General features: G+C 51.8%; 2 protein-coding genes across 5 annotated transcripts; one reads left to right on the forward strand and one right to left on the reverse strand.

Moving 5' to 3' along the window:
* Positions 1-342: 342 nt before the first annotated feature.
* On the reverse strand, positions 343-21,196 carry kiaa0319l (KIAA0319-like ortholog). 4 transcript variants are annotated; one of them, XM_030120145.1, is made up of 25 exons: positions 21,046-21,196; positions 18,521-18,669; positions 18,281-18,449; positions 16,203-16,359; positions 15,769-15,884; positions 13,164-13,432; positions 12,050-12,118; positions 11,633-11,876; positions 9,410-9,508; positions 8,965-9,062; positions 8,780-8,867; positions 8,409-8,501; positions 8,190-8,322; positions 7,880-8,108; positions 6,918-7,041; positions 5,902-6,034; positions 5,681-5,829; positions 5,374-5,525; positions 5,127-5,265; positions 4,890-5,049; positions 4,572-4,714; positions 3,597-3,719; positions 3,286-3,376; positions 3,112-3,203; positions 343-2,739 (listed from the first exon to the last, which is right to left on the reverse strand). In XM_030120145.1, exons 5-25 carry the CDS (start codon positions 15,860-15,862, stop codon positions 2,543-2,545), a joined length of 2,919 nt encoding a protein of 972 aa, XP_029976005.1. In that variant the 5' UTR covers positions 15,863-15,884; positions 16,203-16,359; positions 18,281-18,449; positions 18,521-18,669; positions 21,046-21,196; the 3' UTR covers positions 343-2,542. The 4 variants fall into 4 exon arrangements, with proteins under 4 accessions (XP_029976005.1, XP_029976004.1, XP_029976002.1 ...); XM_030120144.1 differs by having other exon boundaries at positions 16,203-16,354; positions 18,521-18,672; XM_030120142.1 differs by having other exon boundaries at positions 18,521-18,672.
* Positions 21,197-23,134: 1,938 nt separating this feature from the next.
* Positions 23,135-26,594, forward strand: ncdn (neurochondrin). The gene is made up of 8 exons (XM_030120146.1): positions 23,135-23,198; positions 23,384-23,601; positions 23,893-24,883; positions 24,961-25,130; positions 25,220-25,458; positions 25,536-25,751; positions 25,816-25,958; positions 26,053-26,594. The coding sequence occupies exons 2-8, from the start codon at positions 23,398-23,400 to the stop codon at positions 26,463-26,465; spliced, it is 2,376 nt and encodes a 791-aa protein (XP_029976006.1). The 5' UTR covers positions 23,135-23,198; positions 23,384-23,397; the 3' UTR covers positions 26,466-26,594.
* Positions 26,595-27,386: the final 792 nt, after the last annotated feature.

A 27,386-nucleotide genomic window follows, 5' to 3' on the forward strand; every position in this document is an offset into this window, starting at 1 on the left:
AGGTGTGTAACTCCTTTGTCCCACTGGTCATTTTATTCCCATTATTGCACTTTAAATTAACCACTGCCCTCAACGTACATGAATCTTCACGTATTTAAATCGTATTTTCAGTTGTTTTACATGTCTTCAGATTCAGAGGTGGGAATAATACTAAAAGTACATTCAAGCACATTACTGACACTGCACTCGGTTACAATTTAAAGTATTTTAAGTCACTTTTAGCCACTGTGCACTCATAGAGTTAGATAAAATTTAAATCTTCATTTATGGTGGGGAAAATCGATACAAATGAATCCATGAACTCCAGTTTGTGTTCAATGTCTTTGTTCAGATGAGAAAAACTCAACAAACCAAAACATTTTGATAATTTACAGACCATCCAGTTGCATCAGGTAATGCTCACAGAAAGAAGGGAGGGGAGCTCCTTCACTTAAATCAGCTTCAAAACAAAGAGAAAGAACAAAAAGAGATCGTTCCCCTGGACAGGAAGCTTCTCCTTCTCCTTCACAGTGGATTCATTTCTCCTCCAGGAACAGAGGAAACTTTCAGTGTGGCGGAAAAAGAAAACATGACCTTCAAAAAGTGTCTGGAAACAAATCTGAACCGGAGAAAAGGAAAAAATGGAGCAACACTGAACTCGTCCGGCTGTTTTCCACCACAAACACAAATCCCAACAAAACAACAACGCACTGTGCAAATAAATGTGGCTGTTTCAGAGAGTCAAACAGAGATGGCACTTGGGCGCGCTCGATTCGTTTGTGGCAGAGAGATGGCCGGACAAATTCAGGAAGCCAGAGAAAAATGTCTTTAAAAGAGAAAAGAGAAGGGTCTTTAACAGCAGGAGTGATCCGCGAGAGACGGAGAGGCTGAAACCCAGACGAGAGGGAATCTTCTTTAAAGCAGCGGTTTTCACAGAGTGGGAGGATTAAAACAAACTCCCGCTAACGGCCGTTTGCAACCAGAGACTCACAAGTTTCAAATAATTTAGAAGTTTTATACAGAAGATTGAATATTCCAAACCTTTCATTTTTCTCGTTTTAGCTCATAAGTTATGAAACTCAGAAACACTGAATCTAAAAATAACAGGATATTTCATTAAATCACCAAAACATTTGCTAAAGTGTAAAATTTAACCAACAAATACATTCATTTATATGATAATGTTGATTTATTGCAAACAGCCAATAAATGATAAATCTTATTCACGCTGGTTCAATTCTTTAGATGTTAAATATCTGGGAAGTCTTTTTTTTTTTCAATAAATCCAACTGCTACATTAGTTTATTTTGCTATGAAGTGAAAAATGTAATTATTTAAAGTGACTTAATATGAAATTGTACATTATCAAATCAAACCTCGACAAACTTGATCAGAACCATTTTCTTGAAGAACTGAATGTGAAAATTCTTTGAAATCGTTTGAAAACGGTGTCTTAATAGAATAATTCCAGTTTGATTCTCCATTTATTTCAGTCCTGAACCTTGGATGAGGCTCCGCCCACACTTTAAAACCCTCTGCTTTAAAATATCCAACAACAAAAACAGCAAAAAAAAAAAAAAAACAAACAAAAAACTCTTAAAAGTGATGAAAACTTCACATTCAAAGTGGCGCCGCGTTCAGGGAATCCTTCAGGGGAGGAAATCTACAGTTTATTCATTTAAGGTGCTTCTGGACACGTTTCCTGAACATCTTCCGTCCCGACGGGGAAAAATAAAATAAAAGTATTGTAAAATGCAGCAGAGTCACATCAGTATGGCTGATTCTTCCAGCTTGAACCTTTTGACCTTTTTTCCCTTTTGGACATTGAGACGTTAAATCAAAGTGCAGGAACTCACAGCATGAGGAGGAACGCAAACAGGAAGTGGTTCATCAAGACGTGAAGGAACGGCGGTCCGGACTCCAGTGTGTGTCGATGACAGGGTTAAAACGCAGACTTTGTGTTTTGTTTTTGGCACGGCAGCCAGAGGAATCGAACATGCAGCCCGTCGGTCCGGCGCAGCGGCCCGCCCTCGCTCCTCATGCACTCCTCTCTTTTGGTTTGTGTTTCCCGTTTTTCTCTTCGTCCGCGCATTGGTTTGAAGACAAATGGCAGTGTTTGGTAGCGTCATGTGGACCTGAAAGTGTGTGTGTGTGTGAGTGTGTGTGTGCAGTGGCTGGTTGGGTGTAAATCTACGCCGGCGTCCCTCACGGCCTCCGGTCGGCCGGAGACTCGCTCTACATTCTTCAAGCTAAATAACAGCAGAGTTTCACAGCATTCACACACAGCGTCCTCGGTGTGTGTGTGTGTGTGTGTGTGTGTGTGTGTGTGTGTGTGTGTGTGTGTGTGTGTGTGTGTGTGTGTTGGCTCAGTGGTGGAGCAGGGGGCTTCATAGTGGTGGTTCTCAGTGGGTCAACATGTTTCCAGCATGTTCTTCCTCCTCGGTCTTCATGAGAGCGAGGCTGTGTGTTTCAGTGAGTGTGTTGGTGGTGCTGGGTGGGGGTGGGGGTGGGGGGGGGTTTATCCCTCCACCCCTCCTCCTCCTCCTCCACCCCTCCCGTCCTGCTATAGCAGCTCCTCGCGCTGCTTCTTGCCCCGGGCCGGGCCCTGGCCGTTCCTCAGGGAGCCGTTCTGGGGCCGCAGCAGGTGGCCCCGCTCCGCCTCCGTCCACGGAGCGCCGCCCGGTGCGTCGTCGCTGTCCAGGTCCGAGTCCGAGTGCATGAGGGCGGAGGAGGTGGGGGCGGGCGCCGGCTTCAGGCGGGCTGCAGGAGGAGGAAGAGGATGAAAGTCAACAGTGTGAACTTCAGGCTCCAGCGTCTGTTTTCTCTTTGCTTCAGACGAAAACGTCCAAAACGAAGCAGAAGCAGGTGGTGATCATGTGACCAAGTCAGGAAACAGATTACCGATTACTTTGTTCATCTGTTGGTATTTCACTTCCATCACTGAAATAAATCCAAAAAATGTTTTCCTCATACATTTGAAATTAACTCACTATTTTGCCGTTAAAGAATCTGTGTGTCGTAATAAACTTTTCGTTTCTGCGACGTTTTCAAGTGGAAAAAACTAAACTAGTGGCTCCAAGAAGCAGCTCGGCGTGCCGACTGCATCGTTTTCACCGTTTGTGTGTTTCTCACCAGTTCTGGGCGGCTGGAGCTCCAGGCTGTCTTGGTCGTCACCTTCCAGCATTTTATACCGACTCTTGCTTCTGCGCGCCTTGCTCTTCCGCCTGCGAGACGGAGGAAAGAAACAAGAAGTTCTCCAGCGTTGCTCCTCGCCGCGGCGTGCCGACTCCCCCCTCCTGCCCTCACCTGCTGCAGCAGCACGCCACCCCCCAGACCAGCGTTGCCGTGGCGACCAGGATCATGAAGGAGGTGATGGTGACGTAGAGAACGCTCCACTCTGCGGGCGGGAAGAGGAGGTCAGTCGGGTCGGTCGGGGTCGGTCGGGGTCGGTCGGGGTCGGTCGGGGGTCGGTCGGGGTCGGTCGGGGGTCGGTCGGGGGTCGGTCGGGGGTCGGTCGGGGGTCGGTCGGGGGTCGGTCGGGGTCGGTCGGTCCGGGTCGGTCCGGGTCGGTCAGGTGGTTCAGGTGGTTCAGGGTCTCTACTGGAGCCGGTTCTCACCACAGTTGCTCTCGGCGTCTCCCAGCTGAGCCCGGATGACGTTCTCCATCCAGAACGGGTGGCAGACGCAGCGCCGAGTGAAGGAGTCACACTCCCCGTGGTTAGAGCAGTTCAGCTGGCAGACTGAGGAGGAGGAGGGGTGATGAAGAGGAGAAGCAGGAGGAGTGATGAAGAGGAGAAGGTGATGAAGACAAGGAGGAGGTGAAGAGGAGAAGGTGATGAAGAGGAGTGATGAAAAGGAGGAGGTGATGAAGAGGAGGAGGGGGAGAAGTGATGAAGAGGATGAGGAGCAGTGACGAGGAGGGGGAGAGGTGATAAGGAGGAGAAGAAAGAGTGGTGATGAAGAGGAGTGAAGAGGAGAAGGAGAGATGGTGATGAAGATAAGGAGAAGAGGTGATGAAGAGGAGCGGGGGGAGAAGAGATGAAGAGGAGGAGAAGAAGGAGTGGTGATGAAGAGCAGCAGTGATGAAGAGGAGCAGTGATGAAGAGGAGAGGAGCGGTGATGAAGAGGAGCAGTGATGAAGAGGAGCAGTAGTGATGAAGAGGAGGAGAAGAAGGCAGAGTAGTGATGAAGAGGAGGAGAGGAGGGGTGATGAAGAGGAGCAGTAGTGATGAAGAGGAGCAGTAGTGATGAAGAGGAGCAGTAGTGATGAAGAGGAGCAGTAGTGATGAAGAGGAGGAGAAGAAGGCAGAGTAGTGATGAAGAGGAGGAGAGGAGGGGTGATGAAGAGGAGCAGTAGTGATGAAGAGGAGCAGTAGTGATGAAGAAGAGGAGAAGAAGGCAGAGTAGTGATGAAGAGGAGGAGAGGAGGGGCGATGAAGAGGAGCAGTGGTGATGAAGAGAAGTAGTGATGAAGAGGAGCAGTAGTGATGAAGAAGAGGAGAAGAAGGCAGAGTAGTGATGAAGAGGAGGAGAGGAGGGGTGATGAAGAGGAGCAGTGGTGATGAAGAGCAGCGTCCTCTGGCTCTACTCACCGACGGTATCGACTCGTCGGGCCTTGAAGATCAGGAAGTCGTTCTTCTGCTTCCTCAGTTTGTTCCTCAGGCCGAGCGCGACGCTGCGGCCGGACAGCGGGGGGCGCCCCGGCCCGCCGGACACCAGGAAGACCAGCCGGGTGCTGGGGGGGCAGGAGGACCATGAACATGAGCTTTTATTCTGAAAGGACTCGCCACACTGTCAGAAAGCCGTCCTGCTGAACACGTCTCCAGTCAAACCTCCTGTTCTCAGAGATTCTGAGGGAGAGGACGGGCGGAGGACGAGGGGCGGGGGGCGGGGGGCGGGGGGCGGGGCACCTGTGCTCGTTGAAGGCGCTGATCTCTCGGACCACGATGTCGCTGTCCAGCACGCCCAGCAGGACGCCCACCTGCCGCAGCAGCATGTCCCGGTGGCGCTGGGACAGCTGGGAGACGGACACCTCCAGCACCAGCTCCACCAGGTCCCGCTGCCACACGTCTGCCGGGGGCGGGGCCAGAGGGTTACAGTCTGACTGGGTGGAGGGGGGGTGTGTGTCAGAGTGTGTGTGTGTGTACCTGGTCTGACCTCCACCGTGCCCCTGTCCCTGCTGCTCTGACCTTTGCTGTCGGTCACAGTCAGGATGAAGCTGTACTTCCCCTCCACCAGGTTCCCCAGGAACAGCACCGCCTGGTGGTCGGAGTTGTTCAGCACATCCTGGTCGAAGAGGAAAAAGGAAACGCACGGAAGTGAACAATTCTGTATTTAAAACAACAGCCTTTAAAACAACAGCAGTTTCAGCTGTTCGCCTTCAGCAGGACTCACCCCGGCAGCAGGGCTGCTGTCCTCTCTGGTCCACAGGAAGCTCACTCCTCCCTTGTCGTCGGTGGACTGGGACCCGTCCAGAGTGGCGGTCCGGGCCGGGAGAGAGACGGGCGGGCTGGAGACCACACGGGCCCTCGGGGGCTGGTCCATCTCTGGAGGACAGACCGGGACAGGACCAGCTGTCTTTAATATGACTAATTCCTCTGACAGCTGTGGCTTGAAGAGGAGGAGCTATAGTTGTGTTTTGGTTTAGATGATCGTCCTCATTAACACACACTCTCACACACACACACACACACGCACACACCTTCCTTGACGACCACGGTGACGGTGTCGCTGCTCTCCAGCTTCCTCTCGTCGGTGACCGTCAGGGTGAACTCGTAGGTGCCGACCTCCAGGCCCGTCACCGTGGCGACGGCGCTGTCCGCGTTCTCGATCTTGACGCCGTCGGGGCCGCTGGGGGAGGAGCAGAGGGCGGTGAAGCGGCGCCTCTCTCCCTCTCTCTCTCGCTCGCCCGGGGTCACTCACCTGCTCTTCTTCCAGTGGAACGTCTGGATCTTCTGGTCGTCGCTGCTCTTGCTGCCGTCCAGCGTGGTTCGGTCGATGGGCAGCGTCAGCTCCTTCTCCGGCCCGGCGTCCGCGACCGGCGGCTTGTTGTTTTCTGCGGGAGAGAACGATCAAAACGCCACAACAAGCTGAATAAATACAGATCACCGAACAGCAAATCACTAAATGACGGGAATTAGACCGCTGGTAATTTGTCCCTGCGACCACAGCCCAGATCTGTCATTACGGCGTGACGGCGGCGCCGCAGGCCTGGAATCAGAGTCTCTCAGATACCGTGACTCATGTGAGGCGGTGAGGCCTGCAGCTGGATGTTTGTGCACATGATGGCGGCGGCGGCGGCGGCAGGTGGGCTCGTTCGCTCGCCGATCCACTCGGTCTGACTCAGAACAACCCGACACGGAGGAGAGAGCGGCGCTCGCCGCACGCCTCACGCCCCAAAAGCAAGTCTGAATAAGGATCCAGGGCAGACAGGGAGCAGGGCGCCGTCTTTCCACTGAATTCTGCTCCAGATGGATTCATTCTAACTGGCTTCATGTTGAGATTAGAGTCATTTTCTGTGGTAATTGTAAAAAAATCTGACATTTTCATTGTTTATACTTTGCTCCACAACAAAGACAGAACCTAGTTTAAAGGTTTTTATGGCTCTACGTCACAGGTCCAACCGACTGGAGAGGAAATCAGGCCGTCAGTGACCCCTGACCTCCTCTGCTCTGCTCTAGCTGAAGTTCAAAGCCTTCTGTCTCTCTTCATATGATCCCAGACAGGCTCCATAAAGTTCAGATCCGGGCTCTAAATCCGTCTTCATACCGTTAAACGCTACGTAACGGCGTCGGGGTTCGACTGGAGCCCAGAGTTTGATGGTCCTGATGGAAGACCAGTATTTCTAGCAGGACAGACGTCTCTCAGCAGCTGTGGAGCCTGATCCAATTCCCAGCCCTCACACACACACACACACACACACACACACACACACACACCTGGCTGCACGATGACGGTGACCTGGGCGGTGTCGTGCTGCCCGGCCGAGTCGGTCACGGTCAGCTGGAAGGTGTAATCCCCCTCCTGCATGGCGGACAGCTGCAGGATCGGCGTGCGGACGCCCTGGGGAGAGCACACACACACACACACACACTCAGAAGGTTTAGGAATCTGAATCCAAACCACTGATAATGAGAGAAACTAAAACATCTCAGAGTGATCAATAATGCAGTTTAAGACGTGAAGTGGGTCATTGTGCAGATTATAATCCAGACGTCCCAGTTTCTCGTCTCTGTCTGAGAAGAAGCTGCTGTAAAGACGGTTTCCTCTGCAGCGTCATGAACCTGAACCTCCCGTCAGGCCAGTGGAGTCTGCATGTTCTCCCTGCTCATCAGGAGGTCCGGCTCCCTCGCACAGCGAGTCGCGTTACCCGAGTTTATTCTGACTTTTCTACAGCTTCTCCTTTCTGAGCGAACTGCAGCTCCTGCTGTGAGAATCCCGGCGTGTTGATGCACACGTCTGTGCAATTTCTCTGTAGCTGGTGTCAAAAATGTCAGGAGGAGGAAGAGAGCGAGGAAGAACGCTTTCAGAAAAATGATGAGCCGGAGATACTGACTGAAAACGGGAAACTTCGATGACGTTTTGGTTGTTTTTTTTAACATAACGGTGCTGGAAGGAAATGAAGATTTTTAGAAAACACTCCCCTTTCTAATGTTGACTGAACTGAACTCTCCAGCTGTTTGGACAAGTGTAACTAGACGAGCAGAGGAAAACAAAAACATCTCCAAAAGTATCAAGTCCCATTTTTTCTTCCTTCACTTTTATTTATTGAGAAGCTCTTTACTGTTATTCAAGCAGCGAGGCGTCAAAGCCTGAAGCAGAACCGAAACGGAAGCAGGTGAACCGTGACGCCTCAGAAACCGGCCCTCCCCCTCCCCAGCCGCTCCTCCATGCGCCTCACCTGCATCTCCACCACCTTGTCCTTGCTCTCGGGGCTGAGCGACCACTCGTAGGACAGCGAGTCGTGGTCGTCGGTGCTCTGGTTGCCGTACAGACTGATGGAGTTGCGCGGCAGCTGGATGACCTGGTTGGGGCCGGCGTTGGCCACCGGCCGGTAGTCCTTGGCCTTGTTGACGGCGAGAGCGGCCAGGGTGGAGTCCGTGGCGCCGTCCGAGTCCGTCACCGTCAAGCTGGGGAAGAAAGGCGGTGAAGACCGGTTTCACTGAGCGGCGACCGGCGGAGCGTCCGGACAGCGGGGCGGAGGACGGAACCTGAAGGTGTAGTTCCCCGGCACCAGGCTGGTGAGCGTGAGCACGGCGGTGTCGGCCGAGACCTTCTCCTCCCTCAGCGGGCCCTTCACCTCCTCCCAGCGCCACGACACCACCCTGTCGTCGTCGGTGCTCTCTGGAGGGGCGGAGCAGAGGAGCCGGTTCAAAGCCCCGCCGGCGTGGGCGTGCATGTGAGCGTGCACGTGCGGCGGGGAGACTCACGGCTGCCGTCGATCACGGTGGAGGTGGTGGGCAGGGAGATCTCCTGGAACTTCGGGGAGACGACGGCGACGGGCGGCTTGTTGACCCGCGGCTCTGCCGGGCGGAAAACACGGCGTTAGGCGAGCGGGAATCGAACCGGCGTCAGCGGCTTGTGGCCCGAAGGCGGGGAGGGAAAACAAGGCGGCGCGGCCGAGCGTGACGGCAGAGGGAGGAACATCCCCGTCCGTTATCTCCACCCGGCTCGGACACTCACACTCACACTCACACTCACACTCACACTCACACTCACACTCACACTCACACTCACACTCACACTCACACTCACACTCACACTCACACTCACACTCACACTCACACTCACACTCACACACCTGGTTTGACCGTGACGTTGACGTAGCCCTCGCCGTGGGCGCCTTCTCCGTCCACCGTCACCTCGAACTCGTACAGGCCCACGGTCAGCTGGGGACAGAGGGACAGGAAGTGAGCTCCGCCTCCAACCGGCGGCGCCGTGTTTTTCAGCGCAGGCGGTCAGAGAGACGGCGGCCGCCGTCCGTACCTTGCTGAGCTTCAGCGTGGCGCTGTGCTTCCCCTCCATCTCCCCGCTGTAATCTTTGGGATGAGTTATCAGACGCCAGTCAAATGCATAGTTTGTCCCTGCAGGGCGACACACACACACACACACACACACACACACGTTAGCAGCGTTCTCATGCACTTAATTAAAATCCATCCACGTCTGCTGAAGCGTGTCAGGGAGGGATCAGCGGATTAACGGAACCGTGACGCGTTTCCTTCCAAACTGTATCATCTTGGCGGATTGGAGACTAACGGCGTGTCGACGCCGAGTCAGGAGGAAATCTGACAAACAGGCTGGAAAAGCATTAAGGAGAGAACCTGCATGTGCCATAAATCTCACACACACACACACACGTCAGGGAAAGCTGCAGCCACAGCAGACTGGTGACGGGCGGCGGCGGTGGCGGCGGCGGCGGCGGTTCTACCTGCGGGGGGCGTGGGGACCACGAAGGCGTTGAGCTCCACCTCGTTGCTGGGCAGCGTCACCTCCTTGCTCTGTCCTGCCGACACCACCAGCTCCCGCACTGCTCCCACGGAGACGGAGACACGGGGACGGACAACGGAAGGACGGAGAATTAGCACCGTCAGGAAACGCGTCAGCGGAGTGTGTGTGTGTGTGTTGCTGCCGGCAGCATTTCTTCCACCTCGTTGTTTTGATTTTACGGCCTGTCTCGTGCTCTCCCTCCCCTCCCACCACCATGAGCTACACACACACCCCCCCTCCCCCGGTGTGTGTTTCTGTCAGCCGACTCGTCAGGCTGCTCCCCGGAGGCCGATCACGACTGGAAATAGAGCCGAGAGCAGCGCCAGCTCAGCCGGCGCCGCCAGGGAAACATGTAAATGACGGAAGGAGCCCGGCGTCGGCGCGTTTGTTCTTTCAGAGCTGCGGTTGTGTTTCGGTTCCTCGTGTGCGTTTCGGCTCGTTGCGGCGCCCGTCATCGTTTCACTACTCATCAATCTGGAGGACAATGGCAGCAGTGTCGCATCCGGCAGAAACGCCGCTCTAAATCACTCACAGCTGCCAGACGGAGGGGAAACACGTCGGCGGAGGACGGCTGATGATCGGGTTTGTGAGAACGATCTTCCAGAGAAGCTGATCCTTAAAGTTTGCTTTCCTTCGATTCCTTATTTTTCACCTCTTTTCCAGTTCAACAAACTGAAAATGAGACAAGTTTAGAGTTTTAAGTGTCCCTAAAAACCGATGAGGAATCCGGACCGCGTGTTCTGTGGCGGAAACGGATACGTGAATCGTAGGTAATCTGATTAAACTGGCGTCATGTAAACATTCCAGTCTGATCAGATCCGACTGGAGGAGATGGTGTCGATACGCTACCCTCTGATCAGAGACCCACGGATAAAAGCACAACTCAATCAACACTGGAGGACTTTTGCGTCTTCCAGTCATGAATGTTCGATTTCCTCTGAGATCTGCGCCACAAGCGTGTGAATTTCAAACTTGACGAAGGAACAAAACTGTAGGAACTTTATCGAATTGTTGCAGCTCGGTGACGCTGCAGCAGGAAACAGTTTACGTCTCAACTATAACACACTCTTTTACAGGTGTGCCATAAACTTGCCCTGACCTTAAAGCAACAGAAGCGTCCTTCTGTTGACGGTGTCGTCACCCGCCGTGACTCACACCGTTTATTGGTCATAACCATGTGGGACCGATCGGACCAGATCTTCCCGTCCGCGGAGGCGAAGCGGGACTCGGCACATTCCCGCCGCTGCCGGCCGGGCGGCTCCACGGCCGCCGCTCACGCCGCTTTCATCTGGGAGAAGCGACACGTGAGCAGCCCGCGCTGCCGTGAAGGGCGTGGGCCAAGGCATCGTAATCTTCTGCAAAGATAATACAGCGGGAATACTGTGTGCACAATCATGCCCTGTGGGCAGAATCAGGCTGCAGCCAAAGGAAGAGCCGTCCATGTTCACCTGCTGCAGCTGGGATTGTAAACTCTGCTGGATAAAGTCATAATCCAGCTCGTCTCCACAAACAACCACGTGTTTGTCGTGACTGTTTTGTTATGAGAGGAAAAAAAAGCAGTCCAATCATTAAACACAGCTTGATAAAGGGTGTAACTGTCATTCGGCCTTCTTAATCATCATTAATATATCCAACAGGCACGCATGTTATCTAGTTTAGAGCTGCTACATTATAATTAAACATGTGCAATGTGCAGATTATTCTCAAAACGCATTTCCTTGTTTGATACACAGGAGTTTCATTTGCTTTAATCAGGGGTATCAAAAATAAGGCTCGTGGGCCGAATTTGGACAGCAACAGGCTCGAATCTGGTCATACCACCAAGAAAATGGTAAAATTAGCCTCAGGGTGTGAAAACATGCAGAATGCAACCGTTTTTTGCACATTTCACTGCATTTTGCAGCAGAAGATTTCATCAAAACTGGCTTTATGTTGAGACTGGAGTCATTATCTGTAGTGAGTGATTGTTTTTTGTTAAAATATCAACATTTTATCTCATATAGTTTGTGCCAGTGATGTTTGGTGAAAGTCAGGCGTGACAGGAGTGGAGGATTTTTGATGTGTGAAACCGAAAATGTTCTCCAACACAGTACCAGTATAGCAGCATTACATTATTCATGCCTTCATAATTAAAACATGGAGCTCTATTAGCGTGCTCACTCACCGGCCTGTGTGGGAGACGTGGTGACCGTGGCGGCGGTGGTGCTGGCTGAGCTGCCAGCGCTGCTATTGGAAGACGACGACGCATCGACGGCGTCGTCCAGCGTCGAGTTCTGCTGCGCGGGAGCCGGAGCCGGGTCCGAGCTCCCGTTGGCCCCCTGGCTCAGGTTCCGGTGGGCCGTCTGGAGAAGCGCGGCGCCGCCGGGGGCCGTGGGAGCCGCTGGTGACGCGTCCTGCTCGGAGCTTTCCTGCAGACACGAACACGAGGAAGCATGTCAAAGATCAGGGCTGCTAACAAAAACATGAAGCTAACAAAAACAGGGCTGTGAAGATACGGAATAACAATTCACTCCTTCATGAGGCTCAACTTTCTTCATCATCTTAAACTCTCAGAACAATAAGTGATGTTGTGCGACGTTACCGTGCCCGGAGGATCTTTATTGGGGCTTTCTGGCTGACGAGCCTTTTGGCGCTTCAGTCTGACTGGACCCTGGGAGAGGAGACGGACAAAGAGTGAAAAACTAGAACATTCCAGAGGAAATTTTACTTTGTGCCTGCCAGCCGCTGCCAACTGTTCACTGTGAGCTCCAAGCTGAGATCAGCCATGACAGTGAGTCAGCAGTTTTTCATCCAGTTTGCATGGTTGAAGAAATTGTGTTTTTCAAGAATCAAGAGGTGAAACTCAAATTTATTTATTTATTTACTTAGTGTCACAAGGCTTAGATGGAATCATCCTGAAATGCTCATGTCTGTCGGATCATTCATTCAGCCACAGCGAGTTTGTAAAAATGTGTGAACTTTTGGATTCAGGCGAGAAAATCTCTGCCCGGCAGCACTCTTCTCAAACAAATGCATCAGGAGAGAGAACCATTTGAGATAGAGACAAAATGAAAGCATTTTGAGAATCACAATGAAGATACCTCCATTTTGATGTATGATTTGTGATGATTGAGTCAGAAATGTGTAAGTGAGAATGACAGAAAAACTTTTTTTGGTTTAAATGGAGAGCCTTTCACTCTGTCACTCTCCAATACACACCCACTATAAGCTCCAAAAACAGCTGGAATTCTGACCAAACTTTAAAGCTCACAGTTTAAATTTGGTAGAAAATATTGAAATGAGGTTTTCATATCTAGATAGAGGACAACAATTCCCACGTTTTGATATTTAAATGACATCTCTACATCAAAGTATGGCGAGGCATGATGGACTTCTTGGGGATGATCTTGTGTGCTTTTCGGGCGACTCATCCAGAATACATGGGGAAAAAAATTGCTGGTTTATGACAATTTTGTCAGACATTTTTCCACCAGAATGCTGAGAAAAGTCACAGCACACCACTCCCAGAATTTAGACACGTTTTGATGTGGTTTGTTTTCACCCAAAAGCCCTTCGCCTAGGTGTGGACTGTCTTTTTTTTTCTTTTCATAGATAAAAGGTTTGATGCATGTATTCAGTTAGTTTTCTCCTCCTGTAGATGAGGTTGGCCTAACCCTTAACTCCGAGGCGACAGCGACTCCATGGCCGGCTGGTACCTTGGAGAGCAGCTGCAGGAGGCCCAGCGACTCCTCGTGGGGCTGCGGCAGGGAGCTGATGGGGCAGCCCGCCCTCCGGGAGCAGCCGAGCAGCACGCAGCGCCCGCCGATGCTCCACACGGCGTGGCAGCTGGGCTCCAGGCAGCACGACTCCCAGCACGTGGCCCCGGCCCGGCCCTCCGCCAGCGGGTACCAGCCCAGGCCCACGGTGCTGCTCCAGTGGATGCCCAGCACGCCGCCGGTCACCCGGCACAGGTTCGCCGACACACCTGGAACAGGAAGAGCAACTCTGGAGTCGGACTGGCACTCGACCAATCGCAGCGTTTCAGTCACACGACCAGAAGACGCAGATTACGCAGATTGAATGTGTGTACGAGGCAGAGCCAGTGTTTGATCGACTCGACGGTAAGGGCGCCAAGTGGCTGAGAAGAGCAGGTCGTCTAGGAATATGCTCTATAATCTGGATGTTAGAGGAGGAAGATGCTCTATAATCTGGATGTTATAGGGAGGAAGATGCTCTATAATCTGGATGTTATAGGGAGGAAGATGCTCTATAATCTGGATGTTATAGGGAGGAAGATGCTCTATAATCTGGATGTTAGAGGGAGGAAGATGCTCTATAATCTGGATGTTAGAGGGAGGAAGATGCTCTATAATCTGGATGTTATGAGGAGGAAGATGCTCTATAATCTGGATGTTAGAGGAGGAGGATGCTCTATAATCTGGATGTTAGAGGAGGAAGATGCTCTATAATCTGGATGTTAGAGGGAGGAAGATGCTCTATAATCTGGATGTTAGAGGGAGGAAGATGCTCTATAATCTGGATGTTAGAGGAGGAGGATGCTCTATAATCTGGATGTTATAGGGAGGAAGATGCTCTATAATCTGGATGTTAGAGGAGGAAGATGCTCTATAATCTGGATGTTAGAGGAGGAAGATGCTCTATAATCTGGATGTTAGAGGAGGAAGATGCTCTATAATCTGGATGTTATAGGGAGGAAGATGCTCTATAATCTGGATGTTATAGGGAGGAAGATGCTCTGTAATCTGGATGTTATAGGGAGGAAGATGCTCTATAATCCGGATGTTAGAGGGAGGAAGATGCTCTATAGTCTGGACGTTAGAGGGAGGAAGATGCTCTATAATCTGGACGTTACAGGGAGGAAGATGCTCTATAATCTGGACGTTAGAGGGAGGAAGATGCTCTATAATCTGCTCTATAATAAAACACTAGTTCTCATAAAACAGGTTTAGTGAAATGATCAGAGAGAGATGTCAGCTCTAAACCAGCCTGCAGTTAGAAACTATTAAATTAAAAAGGGGGGGTTTTCCCACTTTATGCTAGTTATCTGTTTTTCCCTTAAGAGAAATTTTACACCGACTCTCATGTGAAATGTTTCTTGATCAAAAGGATCTCTGAGGGGAAGCGGCGGCTCTGCCACGGCTTTTCCACGTCGCCCTGCTTGGTATCAATCAGGCCATTGTTCGGCCGTCTGGCATTGTTGAAGCCGAAGGGGCAAAGCGAAAAAAACCAAGCGAGGCGAATTTCTCCTCCCGACCAGGGAGACTTTTCACAGCTCAGGCACTGACTGAACATTTCTGGGAAAAGCCGACAGGCAGCCGTAGTTTCCAGCAGTCGGCCAAGTCAGCGGCGGAGCGAGGAAGTGAGGCTTTTCCCTGACAAAACAGGACGCTGATTAAAACCCCGAGCACAGTGCGCGGCGTGCACGGACCTCCACACACACAGCGCGCAGAGCGCATCGGGCTGGAATCAGCAGGGCAGCGAGGTGCTGCAGTTAACGAGGATGTGTGTGTATATGTGTGTGTGTGTGTGTGTGTGTGTGTGTGTGTGTGTGGCTCAGTCCAGTTCGGGGTTCTTCCACCTGACCACTCGTTTCTTCTCTCGCCAGTTAAAATAAAGCAGCGACTGGAACCACTGAGTGAAAAATTAAACTGAGCTTCTGTTTCAGTTCCAATCCGGTATGAGGAAACGGTGTCCTCTCTCTCTCGGCTCCATCAAACTGGATGATCTTGTTTTAAAACAGCAACAACTGGAAACGATTGCACTGTTGCTGGTGTGCAACTAAACTTTGCACGTTAGGTAAGAATATCGGCGCTGGTTGGGTCGTTTCTTGGCGCTCTGGCGTTGAACAGTTGGAACACTCCCGCCATGGATTCAGCCGGATCTCGTCTCCCGGTGTGTGCAAAGTGTGTATTTTCAGTGTGTCGGCGGTTGGAGCTTCTGATGTCTGATTGGCAGAGATGAGTCCAGTTTCTGGATTTCGGGGTCAAAACACCAAGCGGCGTAAACAAAAGCGGCACAGTTTGAGGAAGGCCGGTCGCTTTGGCCTGTGTTCAGTCATCCTCTCTTCCCACCGCCACTCAACACACACACACACACAGAGACACACACAGAGCCTCGATTGTCCTCGCTCAGGCAGCGGGGGTGCAGGCGCTCGTCCGCCTCCCCGCCTCAGATTAGCGGGGCGGTAAACAGCGGCTCTACCAACCCAAACCGCCCGATTATCACAATAAACTCCTGAGGAGGATGTGGATCCGCCCTGAGCAAGCAGAGGCGTGGGAACCCGGCGGGCCGCCGGCTCACCTGCGGGGAGCGCCAGGAGCCAGAGGGAGGTCAGCGGCAGCAGCAGGAGGCGGGGCCAGCTCCGGGGCAGCAGCTTGTGGTGCGCATCGGACATTTTCCCACCGGGACCAGGGAACCTGGAGGGGAGACACGGGTCCGGGCCGCCGTGTGAATTCAGACTCCGAAAAGCAGAGGAGTGTGATCTGATGCGTCGTCACGCCGGATTACTCCACTGCTCTGTTTACTCAAAGCATCTGCGACTTTTTAAACCGGGTGGTGTCAAACCGGCCTCCCGGTGAGCGAACCGGCTGCAGACGTGGAACAGCTCCCATCAGAGGTCTGAATCTTTACTGGACTGAAGGTGAAGAAAACTCAAACTGACTCCAGTCATTCGGTGACGAGCCTGACTGATCGGGTGGGAGGGGGGGGGGGGGGGGGGGACCCGGGGGGTTTACCTTCCTCCCGGCCGGCCGGGCGGCGGAAGAGCGGTTAGGTCGGTAGAGACGTGATGCGGGGCGACGGGTGGAGACGGGTCAACACCAGCTCTCTGAGGAGGAGATCCAACATGGCCGCCTCAGGGAGCCTCACGGGCGCCGCTGCTCCAACACTACGCTGAGGAGAGAGGAGAGTGGGATTATTCACAGCGCCGCACGGTGGGAAGTGGGAGATACCCCCCCTTTACACATTCGGTGTTTCCCTACAGTTTCTGACACTTCTTGGCTCCTTTTCAGCATTTGTAAAATGTTTTCTGTGAACAGTATTAGTGGAATGATCATAATGTTACAGCTGTCCGGTGTAGATTCAAACCAGTTTCCAACGAAATAATAAAGCTTTTAAAAGCATGAATCTCCACTGAAAATGAGCTGAAGGTTGGTGTTCGGGTGCCGATGCTCATAACCCAGAGAGCCAGGTCTGGAAACCCAGACGGGTCGTCACCGTGTGGCCGAGAGTGAACCGCAGAACACCGACGGCACCGTTCCATCTGACAGCTTCACGGCAGACAGCGGAGCAGCTGTCAGCTGGAGGAGCAGCAATCAGCAGCGATCAGCCCTGCAGGAGCGTTCTGCAGATCGGCCTCGCCTCGCAGGGCTCCAGCAGCCAGACGTTAACGTTCCCTTCCACCGGAGCGCTGCTCACTGGAGCTTCTCACCGGTACTAAAAGTAGAATCAACACTTCCTGCTTTCAGGCCCCGCTCACCGTTTTCAGAAAGGTTTCGTCTCAGCGAGACTGCTTTAGGTTTAGACTCATTGCTTTTCTCTCTTCGTCCTCTCAGCCTCCACCTCCGAGACGCGATCTGGATCTGATGAAGCCTTGTTTCCTTGTAAAGGAGGATTTTTTTTTTTTTTCCCCAGAACGGCTGTTTTTCGGCTGAACATCCAGAACTACACAAATCACACCTCCTTAATTAAACCACCACATGTAAAACGGTGGATAATATCTACCGATTCTGCAGAAACCTGAAAGAAATAAACATCCGTCCGTTTCCTGGAGCCGCGCTCCGACCTGGAGGATCACCTGATGCTAATCGATTCTGTCACAAGACGGCATTCCTCCCTCCTCCTGCCACTGTTCACTTCATTCACTGTAAACAACTGGAGAAAAACCAACCGACTGAAGCCGGTCGTGACAGTGTGATGATACAGTAACGCACACACTCACACACACACACACACCCACACACACACACTCCAACTGATCTGAACAGAGCAGAAGTCCACAAGTAATCTGATGTTTACTTTTCCCTGCAGCTCACGTGAGGAAACCCGACAATGATTAACGTCCAGTCTGAGGCGGCGCTTCTGCACGTTTCGCTCCGACCACACGTCCCATCTGGGTCAAGCACCGCGATAAGGAATGTATGGCAGAGGAAGACTGAACATTATCCCCTCCAAACCCTCCGCAGGCTCCCACCGGCACATGGGGATCCCAAAAAGAAAGAAAAGAAAAAAAAAGAAAAGGGGGAGTGAACGTTTCCAGTCCCGGTACATTATGTTCAAGAACTGCGCTGCAATGTGGAAATAATTCCAGCTGCCTGCTCAGAGCCGTGTGGCTGCAGAGCCCTGCTCTCCATTCATCAGTGATCATTAATAGATCACTTTACTGCAGGAAATCAGCGTAGTTTAGCACCAGCAGAGACAGAGAGGCAGATTTAACGCCTACAAATGAAGGAAACGCGAGTTTGAAGCTTTTATATCGAGTTCGCTAAGCTGCATTTGGAAACTTGGGTGACAGTTTTTGCGGTTTTAGCTTCTTTTTGTCTTGTAGAGCAGCAGCGTCGGCAGTGAAGGCAGACCAGGTGCCGACGTTCACGTCTCGACAGTCCAGTTCTGTCAAGCTGTTACGCTGCAGCAACTAACCTGGAAACTCCTCCTGCTCGTTTAATGAAGCTAATTTCAGATACCTGTTAGCTGCGGGTCAGTTTTGGCCCACCCGCCTTATGTTTGACACCCCTGAGTGAAACAGAAAAGAACTGACCAACAGAAGGTGATGAACCGTCAGCATCTGCATCGTGAGTCGTCGGTTGAAACACACCTGATTGGTCGGTCCGTCTGCAGGTCTGCATTCCTGCTCGGTGGTCGTTCGGCTTCGACGGCTCCTGGATTCACGACAATCAAACGGCCGTTGATCCCAAAGTCAGAGCTCCGCCGCCATGCTCCGGGCTCCGGGGGGCCGGCGGCGACTCTCGGCGGCGCTGGGTCACCTGTGCTGGTGACAGCCGGCCCATTAGCTCCGGCAGAACAACGACCCGTGTGACCGGAGACGCCCCCTCACCAGCGTCCGAGGAAGACAGACGCTCCTCTTTCCACCGGTTCCTCCCAGGAGTCGACGGCAGGCCGCCGGCTGAGGAGCGGCTTCCAGGCCGACGAGCCGCGAAGCGTTTCTCTGCAGCGACACCGACTCCCACACACCGCTCCTCCTCACTGCTGCAGGAAGGAAAAAGAAACAACACGAATCAGCTTCCAATCTGGAAAAGACAACTGCGAACGCCAACAGTCTAGGTTCTGAGATCGTGTGATGAAGCTCTGTGTTTACGGCAATGAAGAGACGACTGATTCGCTGCATTCGGTTTTAAGTAGCTTATTTTATGATGACACGGGTTTTCTCTTTGACGGTGGATGTTTAGAGCAGATAAAAAGGCGCTACTTCAGAAAAAAGTCCAAGTTCATGGAGCTTGACATGCTACAGTGAAAAAACGGATTTTTCTTGTGTTTTCGTTTCTCGACAGTTTCACGTTTACGCGACTATGTGGTTAGCCTGCCAGACCACCAGAGGGCGCTGTTGGGTGTGTTTGCAATGAAACCACACACACATTACAGAGGGAAAACGTGGATATTCGTACAGACATCGTACAAACAGTGACACATTCAGAGTGCAAACAAATCTTGACTTTAGCAGATATTTCTTTTATTTTTCATGTCTGTAATCTTTTTGTCTCCCACAGGTTTTGGCTTCACTGTAATATTTTGGCTCATCAGAGCTCAGAGTTGACCGTTTGAAGCAATCTGTGAGGGTTTAAAGGAAAAAGGGTCCAAAATAATCCATCAAAACACTCTTCAGGGATTTCTTACTGTTATTATTACATTTTCAGTCACGACCGCCACCTGTTCACAGCCTCGCACGGTTCTGTTTATAGACGGAGGTCTGCCTTCGTGTCTCCGGGGTTTGCTGTGCAGCTGTGCAGCAAGTCAGCTTTTTCATGCAGGACTTCACTGGACTGGATCGATATCGAATAGACGTCGGCGAGCTCAAGTCTGACTGAGGCTAGCAGCTGGGTATCAGTCATTTCTGTGTTAGTCAGTAATTTAAATTTTGGTGGGATTTGGTTGAAAGCGTCTCATCCCTTCAGAACCAGCCTGTCCTGTCACACTTCGGATTCTTCTCTCTTATCATGTAGACTGAACCACAACAACGAGCGGCGACCGGGAGCTTCAAGCATTGTTGTGTTAACAGTTCTTCTGTCAGACTTCCCGGGGGACTCCATACACCACCTTGTGGTGAAAACTGGTATTGCAAGACTAAACAGGTTGGGGAAAGTTGGTTAACAAGCTGATTTTGGTCTCTGAAAGGACATTGGAACTTTCTTTTCAACCAATTTTGAATTGTACTGTTCACAGCTCGAGGTCTTTACAGTAAGCAAGTCCCCTGTTCAGATCCAGGAGCGAAGGGTCCATGAATGCTAACAGCAAGTAAAATCCACAGCAAATGAAGCAAACCTTGGAATGAAGTCTGCACCTGTCGTAACGGTTGAATTATTTCATCCTCTCTCTACTACACCTATAATTAATACCGTTCTGACAGTGTGCCCTTAAATAAAGCACATGGTTTCACATTTTATACCGTTAATTCTCAACAAATTAAAGGAAAAACTGCAGCAAAATAAAATGTTCTGACCTTCAGATTTTCACTGTCGTGAACTGCAACACTACTATGATTTGCAAATCATGAATGTAAAAAAATGCACTGAAACTATGCTGATCACACAACGTGCACATTGAGCATGTTGATATCACAATAAAGACTAACTCCAGATACATTGTGAGGAATTAACATATAATTATGATTAATGAAAGTAATAAAATCCACATATATCATATCTTTGACTGAGAGGATGACAGTGTATAAATGCGGTTCTCGTATGATAAACTGTTAGATTAACTCTCGTCTCAGTTGCTTCACTGTGACTCAATACACCACCTTGTGGCTCAAACTGGAAATGCATGGCTAACTCAGCCGGGTTAACTTGTGAGAATTAAGACATGTTGGTGGATTTAGTCACAGGACATCAGAATACTACCATCCAGATGCCACCAGGGCTGTTACTCATGGCTCGATCTGGGAATTAAACTGATTCAGATTAACACAAAATCCTGCACAAAGTGAATATTTAAAGTGTGACTGCATGGAGTGGAGGAAGCAGCATCTCGGAGGCATTTCATACAAAATGGTGGGTTCGTGCATTATGTATCTGAGGAGGCTGAGACCCTGTGAGAGCATCAGGCAGCAGGTTTACGAGCTGGAGATTGAGCTGTCAGATTATTTAACGCAGGCCGATCACTGCGTAGTGATCCGCTCTGTCACCAACCCCGCACGAGGACCGTGCAGGTCCGGCACCGGGGCTCTGATCCGGCTGCAAATCCACCGAGCAAACCGAGGTCCGGGAACTCGGCACGGCTCGACTGGAGCTTGCACGCCGTATTTCACCTGTTTAATCCGGGATCACCCGCGTTTGAGGCACCTTGAGGCTAACAGCTGCTGACACGGCTGAGCGCGGAGCGGAGCGGAGGACGGGGACTTACTGCGGCCGGACACGGCTCCGACTGAGGCCGGGCTGCCGGCGGGGGCTCGTCCCGGGGCTGCTGCTGTCCTCCGGACTGTAAATTGGGTCAGTTATTCCTCCGTGTCGTACAGCTGATGAGCCTCTCTGAGCGCCCCGTCAAGACTGACAGCTATATATGTGTATGTGAAGCGCTTCCGGTGGAGGGACTGTCGAAATTAAAGCTCCCAGCGACAAAACCTGGTGAAAATATGTTTGAATGCAAATAGGGCAGCAAATTGAATAAAAACTAAAACAAAACAATCTATAGAAATTCACTTTTCAGTAATAAATTAATGATTTCAATTAACTTTTAAAATATAGAGAAACATAAAAATGTAAACCCCACACAGTAAACTTCCGGTACGCCGCTCGTTATGATTCACTGTGGATTTAGCTTTCACAGTAAAAGCACTTATTTGTTACCGTTTATATTTTCTGTAATTTATTTTTCATTTTAAGCCCAAAATTGTCTTTTATTTGAAAACAGTGGATGTGAATGAATCCATTTGGAAATAAAAAAGGATAAAACGTTTTGACACTCAAAGCACAGCAACATATTTCAAAGAGAGTGGGGTGTTTTAGTCTTTAAACTAAACAAAAAATAATTTAGTCTTTTTTCACTGGAGCACTCTGGGGAGCAGGTGGGGCTCAAGGGACTCAGTGTGGGAACTGAACATGTAAACTGCTGATCCCAAGTCCACTTCTGTAGCCTCCCCAGAACATTAGAATTTTATTTAACTTTCCTGAAAAAAACAACAACAACTTTGTCTTTTTGGCAAATTCACTCTGTTCTGTGGTTTCCCAAGGAGATCAGTAAAGTATGCTTTCTGCTTATTTATATACAAGGAATGAAACATTGTAAAAAGACATCTCAGAATGAATACCAACACGTGTCGGTCCAAAATGTGGCTTTAAAAAACAGCACTCTTAAACAATGAAAATTGAATGTTTTCTGTCTTATTTATTAATTTCACTTTCATTTATTCATTTCTTGAGAGTTGTTTCATTTTTCGAATTTTGAGTCATCAACATTGTTTTTATTATGATTGTTGTTCTTTTCTGTTTTTATTTCAATTCTTATTTTTCAATGAAGTTGAAGGATTCTGTTTGTTGGGCATTGTTTCCATCATCTTGGTCACTAACTGCTTTTCTTTAAAACGGTTTTTAAATCCCACTGAAAAATCAGACAGCAAACCATGAAAAAACAAAAATTTTTTTCAACATATATTTTAGTCAAATTTCAATGGCAATTTCATAATAGTACACCAGAATGAGGACATTCAAAGGGAATTCATTCTTAAATCTTTTATCTGCGTTTAGAAAAAAAGAAAGCTTTATAGAATACATATGCTGAAACATTTTCTATTGTTATTTTGTTTTAGAATAGAAATAAGATAACAATTGATTTCTTATCTTGCCTCATATACAGTACATTCCTGTTTGAATTATCACATTTTTACTGTTGTTGTTGTTACTGTAATCATGAGTTTGTTTATTGTTCATATTTTGGAATGTCAGGGAATGTCCATTTATCTGTTAACTTTGTTTTCTGCTACTTCCATCCTTTCTATGCTATATGTACAGTAAAGCCTGTAGGCATTAGTACGTATTATTAAAAATGGTTAACACTCTTACTTATTTTTTTCATTCTGAATTATTTGATATTTAATTTTGATCACTATCTGTTCTTTGTGGAGGAATGCTGCAAATGTTCTAATCATCAGAATAACATTTTAGAAAGGAATAATTCAAACAATTCAAGTCTGGAGTGAGGCGACACGAACAAGTCGATTCTATCTAAACGTGCCAGTGTAAATAAAGTTTTTATCTTTAAACCGGACGTGCCAGTCCCGCCTTCCTCTGTCTCTGATTGGCTCAATCTGTTTGCTCTCCCTCGCTCTAAGTAATCACTGACTAAATTCAGCCGGAGCGATCGCTGCTGGCCAATCAGAGGCTGGAGGAGGCGGGCTTTGGCGGCGGAGCGATATAAAATGGCGTCTGGGCCCCTCAACAAGGCCCGCGCTGATTGGCTGGCGCATCAATTTGGAGGCTTTTTATTGGTGCGCGGCGGCGTTATTTTGATAGCTTTCTTCCCGGCAGTGCTCTGGAGCGAAACGTGTAAACGCTCTGTCCGTAAGTTAAATTTTAACTCTTTTCTTCCTTTTTAAATCCAGTCGACGTTGCTGTTCGGTTCTATGAGGATTCACCAGAGCAGGCCTGAAGCAGTTATCCGGGCCCTGCCGCGGTGAAGGCGCAGCGTGTTTGTAGCTTACTGAAGTTAGTTTTTTTTTAATTGTTTGGTTCATTTTTTCCTCCAGTTCTCGAGGTCACAATGGCTGATAAAGCAGGCGACCTGCCCGGGAAGGATGCGGGGGGAGAGGAGCGCGCAGAGCGGGCAGAAGCAGGCAGTGGAGCCGGATCGGAGGAGGCCGGAAGACCCCCCATGACCGAAGCCCAGAGGGTCGTCCTGGAGAGATGCATCCGAGCCCTGAAGGAGGCCACGAAGGACAGCCAGACCCTCGCTGCTCTCCTGCTGGTCAGAAACACTCCATCTGTCCACGTGCACATCCTGATACTGCCCGCGGTCATTCCGTTTAAAGGCTATTAGAAGTTAAGGCTCTTTTGGCTCTTTTGTGTACCAGAAAGCATCTACTGGATGGACAAAAGTTTTTACTGAATTGTTAACAATCTGTGGGGGGGGGGAAACTTTTTAGAATCCAAAACTGTTTCCTGATCCTCCCATATGGGGTTACTCCTGAACCTTTGGTCCATGTCCTGATTGTGTTTCAGTTGTGAGGCAGAGCTGATCAGTCTTTGTTTCCTCCAGATCACTCGCCTGTGTCCGGCCAACGACCTGGACAAAGACACGCTGCGGCGGATCTTCGAGGCGGTGGGCCTCAGCCTCCCGGCGCGGCTCCTGGTGACGGCCTACAGGAGGAGCGAGAGCTCCAGCCTGTCGCCGCTCGACCTGCTGTCGCTGGGCACGGCGCTGCTGTCGGCCCTGAGCACCGACTCGGAGATGGCGGAGCACCCCCAGCTGCTCACCACCGTCCCCATCCTGCTGGGCCTCGTGGCCAGCGGCCCCATGCTGGAGGACCCCGCCTCCGGGACCGAGGCCACGTCCTGCGGCGCCGCATCGCCTGGAGACGCTGAGACGGGAGCCGACGGCGCCGCAGCAGCAAGCACAGCGTCCGCGTCCAAAGAAACTCGCGGCGGCGGTGGCCGTCTGGACGAGGCCATGGCCGCCGACTGCTACCAGGTCCTGATGGCGGTGTGCGCCTCGCCCAGGGGGCCGGACCACCTGCTGAGCAGGGGCGCCGTGCCGGCCCTGTGCCAGGCGGTGGAGAGGAAACAGACTCTGAGCCGCGAGAAGGGGCTGCGCCTGCTGGGCGGCCTCCTCACGGGGAAGACCCGGGAGCGGGCGTGGCGGAAGCACACGGTGGAGCTGCTGGGCCTGCTGCTGCGGCTGTGCGGGGACTTCGCCCAGGCGTCCCCGGACGCCCGGCTGGACTCGTGCTCGCAGCTGGTGCGGTTCCTGCCGACGCCGGTGGTGGCGGCGAGCAGCGGCGAGCTGAAGGAGGCGGTGGGCCGGGTGTGGACGGCGCTCAGGCCCATGGTGCAGTCCAGGCTGACGGCCCAGATGCTGGGGCCCGTCCTGGTCCTGAGCGCCTGCCTGCTGGACCTGTACGGCTGGCAGCCGGTCGGGCCGCCCAACTTCTGCTGCCTGCTGGTGAACCGGGCCTGCGTGGAGGTCCGGGTGGGGCTGGAGGGACCGCCGGGCACCGAGCTGAGCTCCGAGCTGCAGCAGACGCTCGCAGGTAAACGCAGGTGACTGTCATGTCGTCCGGCGTCTCGGTGCCTCGCTGAGCCGCCTCTCCGCGTTCCGCCCGTCCAGGTTGTTACCGGATCATGGAGGCGGCCTTCGAGCAGGCCTGCTGCCAGCGGGACGCCGAGCCGGACGCCGAGCCGCAGAGCTCGGGCCCGTCGCTCAGCCTGCAGCAGAGCCGGCAGGTCTTCAAGGTGCTGGAGGGGGGCTTCGCCGCGCTCATGTACTACCTGCAGCAGGTGAGGCGCTCGCCGCACTGACGTGTCGCACAGCAGGGGTGTCAAACATGGAACTGGAACGGCCCGTTCGTGTTCTTCCTCCTCCTCAGGTGAACGCCGCTCAGTACGACGACCCCTTCGTCTTCGCCACCTACCGCTGCGTGTGCCTGTGGCTGGCCGAGGAGACGTCCTGCCTGAAGGAGGAGGTGATGGCGCTGCTGCCCTTCCTGGTGGGCTACGCCCGCAGCCACCTGCAGAGCGCCGCCTCCGGCGAGCAGCTGGCCGCCTGGATGGAGCTGATGTCGATGGACGAGGACAAGGACACCTGGAACGGCCGCGAGGCTCTGAGGTAGCGAGACGGCGAGGAGACGGAGTTTAGTGTTCAGGAGTGAGACAAACCGTGGCCCCGCCCCCCCCCCCCTCCAGGTACCTCCTCCCGGCGCTGTGCCACCTCTCGGCGGAGGACAAACCCCGGAAGGTCCTGCTGTCCCTGGACGTGCCGGCGCTGCTGGTGGACTTCCTGTCTCAGAGCTGGAGCTCGCTGAAGGAGAAGAGCTGGGCGGTGCCGGAGCGGAACCCCAGCATGGAGAGCATGTGCTCCACCCTGCTCAACTTCGCCGTGACGGAGCCGGACAGGGTCAGGTAGGCGGCGGCGCCCCGGCGTCCCCACGCCGCCCGCCGGGTCTGAGCAGTCCTTGCGTTGCAGGAGCGACCCGTGTTTCCGAGTGCTGGAGGCCCACCTGAGCGACGCCCTGCCCCAGCTGGTGAGCAAGCCCGGCCTGCTGGTGCTGGCGGCCAACTACTGCACCCTGGGACTGATGATGGCGAGGCTGAAGACGGCGCCTGCAGGTCAGACTCTCAGAATGAAACGGGGGTTTGGCGTGTGGTGTGGTGACCCCTGGTGGACAGATGGGGAACAACAGGCTCTTGTTTTCCTCTCCAGGCCGCATCGAGGCGGGTCAGCGGCGCTTCTTCTCCATGGCGCTCCGCTTCCTGCGCACCGCCCTGGACTCCAGCGGCGCGCCGGGCCCGGTGCAGGTGAGCGCCACCTGGAAGGAGAGCTGGTACGAGGTGGCGGAGCTGTGGCGGCTGAGCCTGCAGGCGCTGTGCGCCTGCCTGCGGGAGCAGCCGGGCCTGGCGGCGCTGCTGCGGGAGGACGGCTGGCTGCGCCACGTGCTGGACACGCTGCAGCGCTGCAGCGCGCTGCCCGACCCGCAGAGCCAGGCCTCGCTGGAGGAGGTGCTGTGCGCCGCCGCCCGGCTCTGCAACGTCTGCCGGGAGGACGTGGCGGAGGCCGTGAAGAGCCAGACGGGGGCGCTGAGCAGCATGAGCAGCCTGAAGAAGACTCTGGGCTGAGAGCGACCAAACTGACGCAGACTCGCCGTTTTTCTCCCAGTGAAGGACGTTTTAGGGGATTTTAACGTAAAATGTGACTGAATTCGCTGTTCTGCTTTTAATATGCTTAATAAAGGTATTTTGTTTACATATTAAGCTTGTCTCTTACTTCAGCAGTTTTAATGTGCCAAAAACAGGACGGATGTGTCGGAGCTGCTGTTTTAATCTGGGCGGTTATTCTGCTCTCGTCGTCTGAATCACCAGTTTAAACTGCATCTTTTAGTTTTCCTAATTTATATCTTTAAGAATCCAGAGGTGTTGTAGCTTCCAGATCAAAGGTCAGAAACGCATCGAGACTCAACGATCTTGAGTACAGGGGTGGTAAACATGAGGCCTGTGGACCAAGACTGGCCTCTCCAAAGAACCAAGTGTGGTCTTTCTCTTGGTCAGTTTGCATTTTATGTGTTGGGAAATGAACGCCTCAAAAAAACGGTATCTGAGGGGGAGAAACGTGTCCTCAGACCTCATGTTGGGAACCTCTGATGCATTTTGAGGACTTGTCACCACAAGGTGGCGCACTGGGACTTCATGTGAAACTTTGTCCTCGCGCTTCCAGAGAGTTTCTGCATCTCTTCAATTTTGATTTGATTGATTCCTCCGGAACAGAAATACAAAAGACCACCGGGGCGTTTCGTGGTTGAAATATTTGTATGAGGAAGATTTAATCCGGTGAAAAAGTAGTAAAATGTGGAAATGCTTGCTGTAGATCACGAGTCCTGCTGCTGCCCTTCGGCGTTCATCCCCTTCATCAACACATTCTTCTCCTCTGAATCAGCTCACCATGAATCTCAGATAAAATCTGACCCAAAAAAATCATCTCCGAACAGCAGTGTCTGCAGACGAGACTTTAAAATGCTGCTTTTATTCTCACGTGATGCGTCT

The sequence above is a fragment of the Salarias fasciatus genome, chromosome 22 (genome assembly GCF_902148845.1).
Source record: "Salarias fasciatus chromosome 22, fSalaFa1.1, whole genome shotgun sequence".
NCBI classification, from domain to species: Eukaryota; Metazoa; Chordata; class Actinopteri; order Blenniiformes; family Blenniidae; genus Salarias; species Salarias fasciatus.

Bases quoted from the DNA above. Each gene is read 5' to 3' on its own strand.
- kiaa0319l (XM_030120145.1), bottom strand. From the start codon at position 15,862: ATGTCCGATGCGCACCACAAGCTGCTGCCCCGGAGCTGGCCCCGCCTC. The intron at 9,063-9,409 runs GTAGAACCGCCG...GTCGCCCTGCAG, and splicing joins GGTCCCCACGCCCCCCGCAG to GGACAAACTATGCATTTGAC. The intron at 2,740-3,111 runs GTGAGAAACACA...CTCCTCCTGCAG, and splicing joins GCTCCAGCCGCCCAGAACTG to CCCGCCTGAAGCCGGCGCCC.
- ncdn (XM_030120146.1), top strand. From the start codon at position 23,398: ATGGCTGATAAAGCAGGCGACCTGCCCGGGAAGGATGCGGGGGGAGAG. The intron at 23,602-23,892 runs GTCAGAAACACT...TGTTTCCTCCAG, and splicing joins CCCTCGCTGCTCTCCTGCTG to ATCACTCGCCTGTGTCCGGC. The intron at 25,131-25,219 runs GTGAGGCGCTCG...CCTCCTCCTCAG, and splicing joins TCATGTACTACCTGCAGCAG to GTGAACGCCGCTCAGTACGA.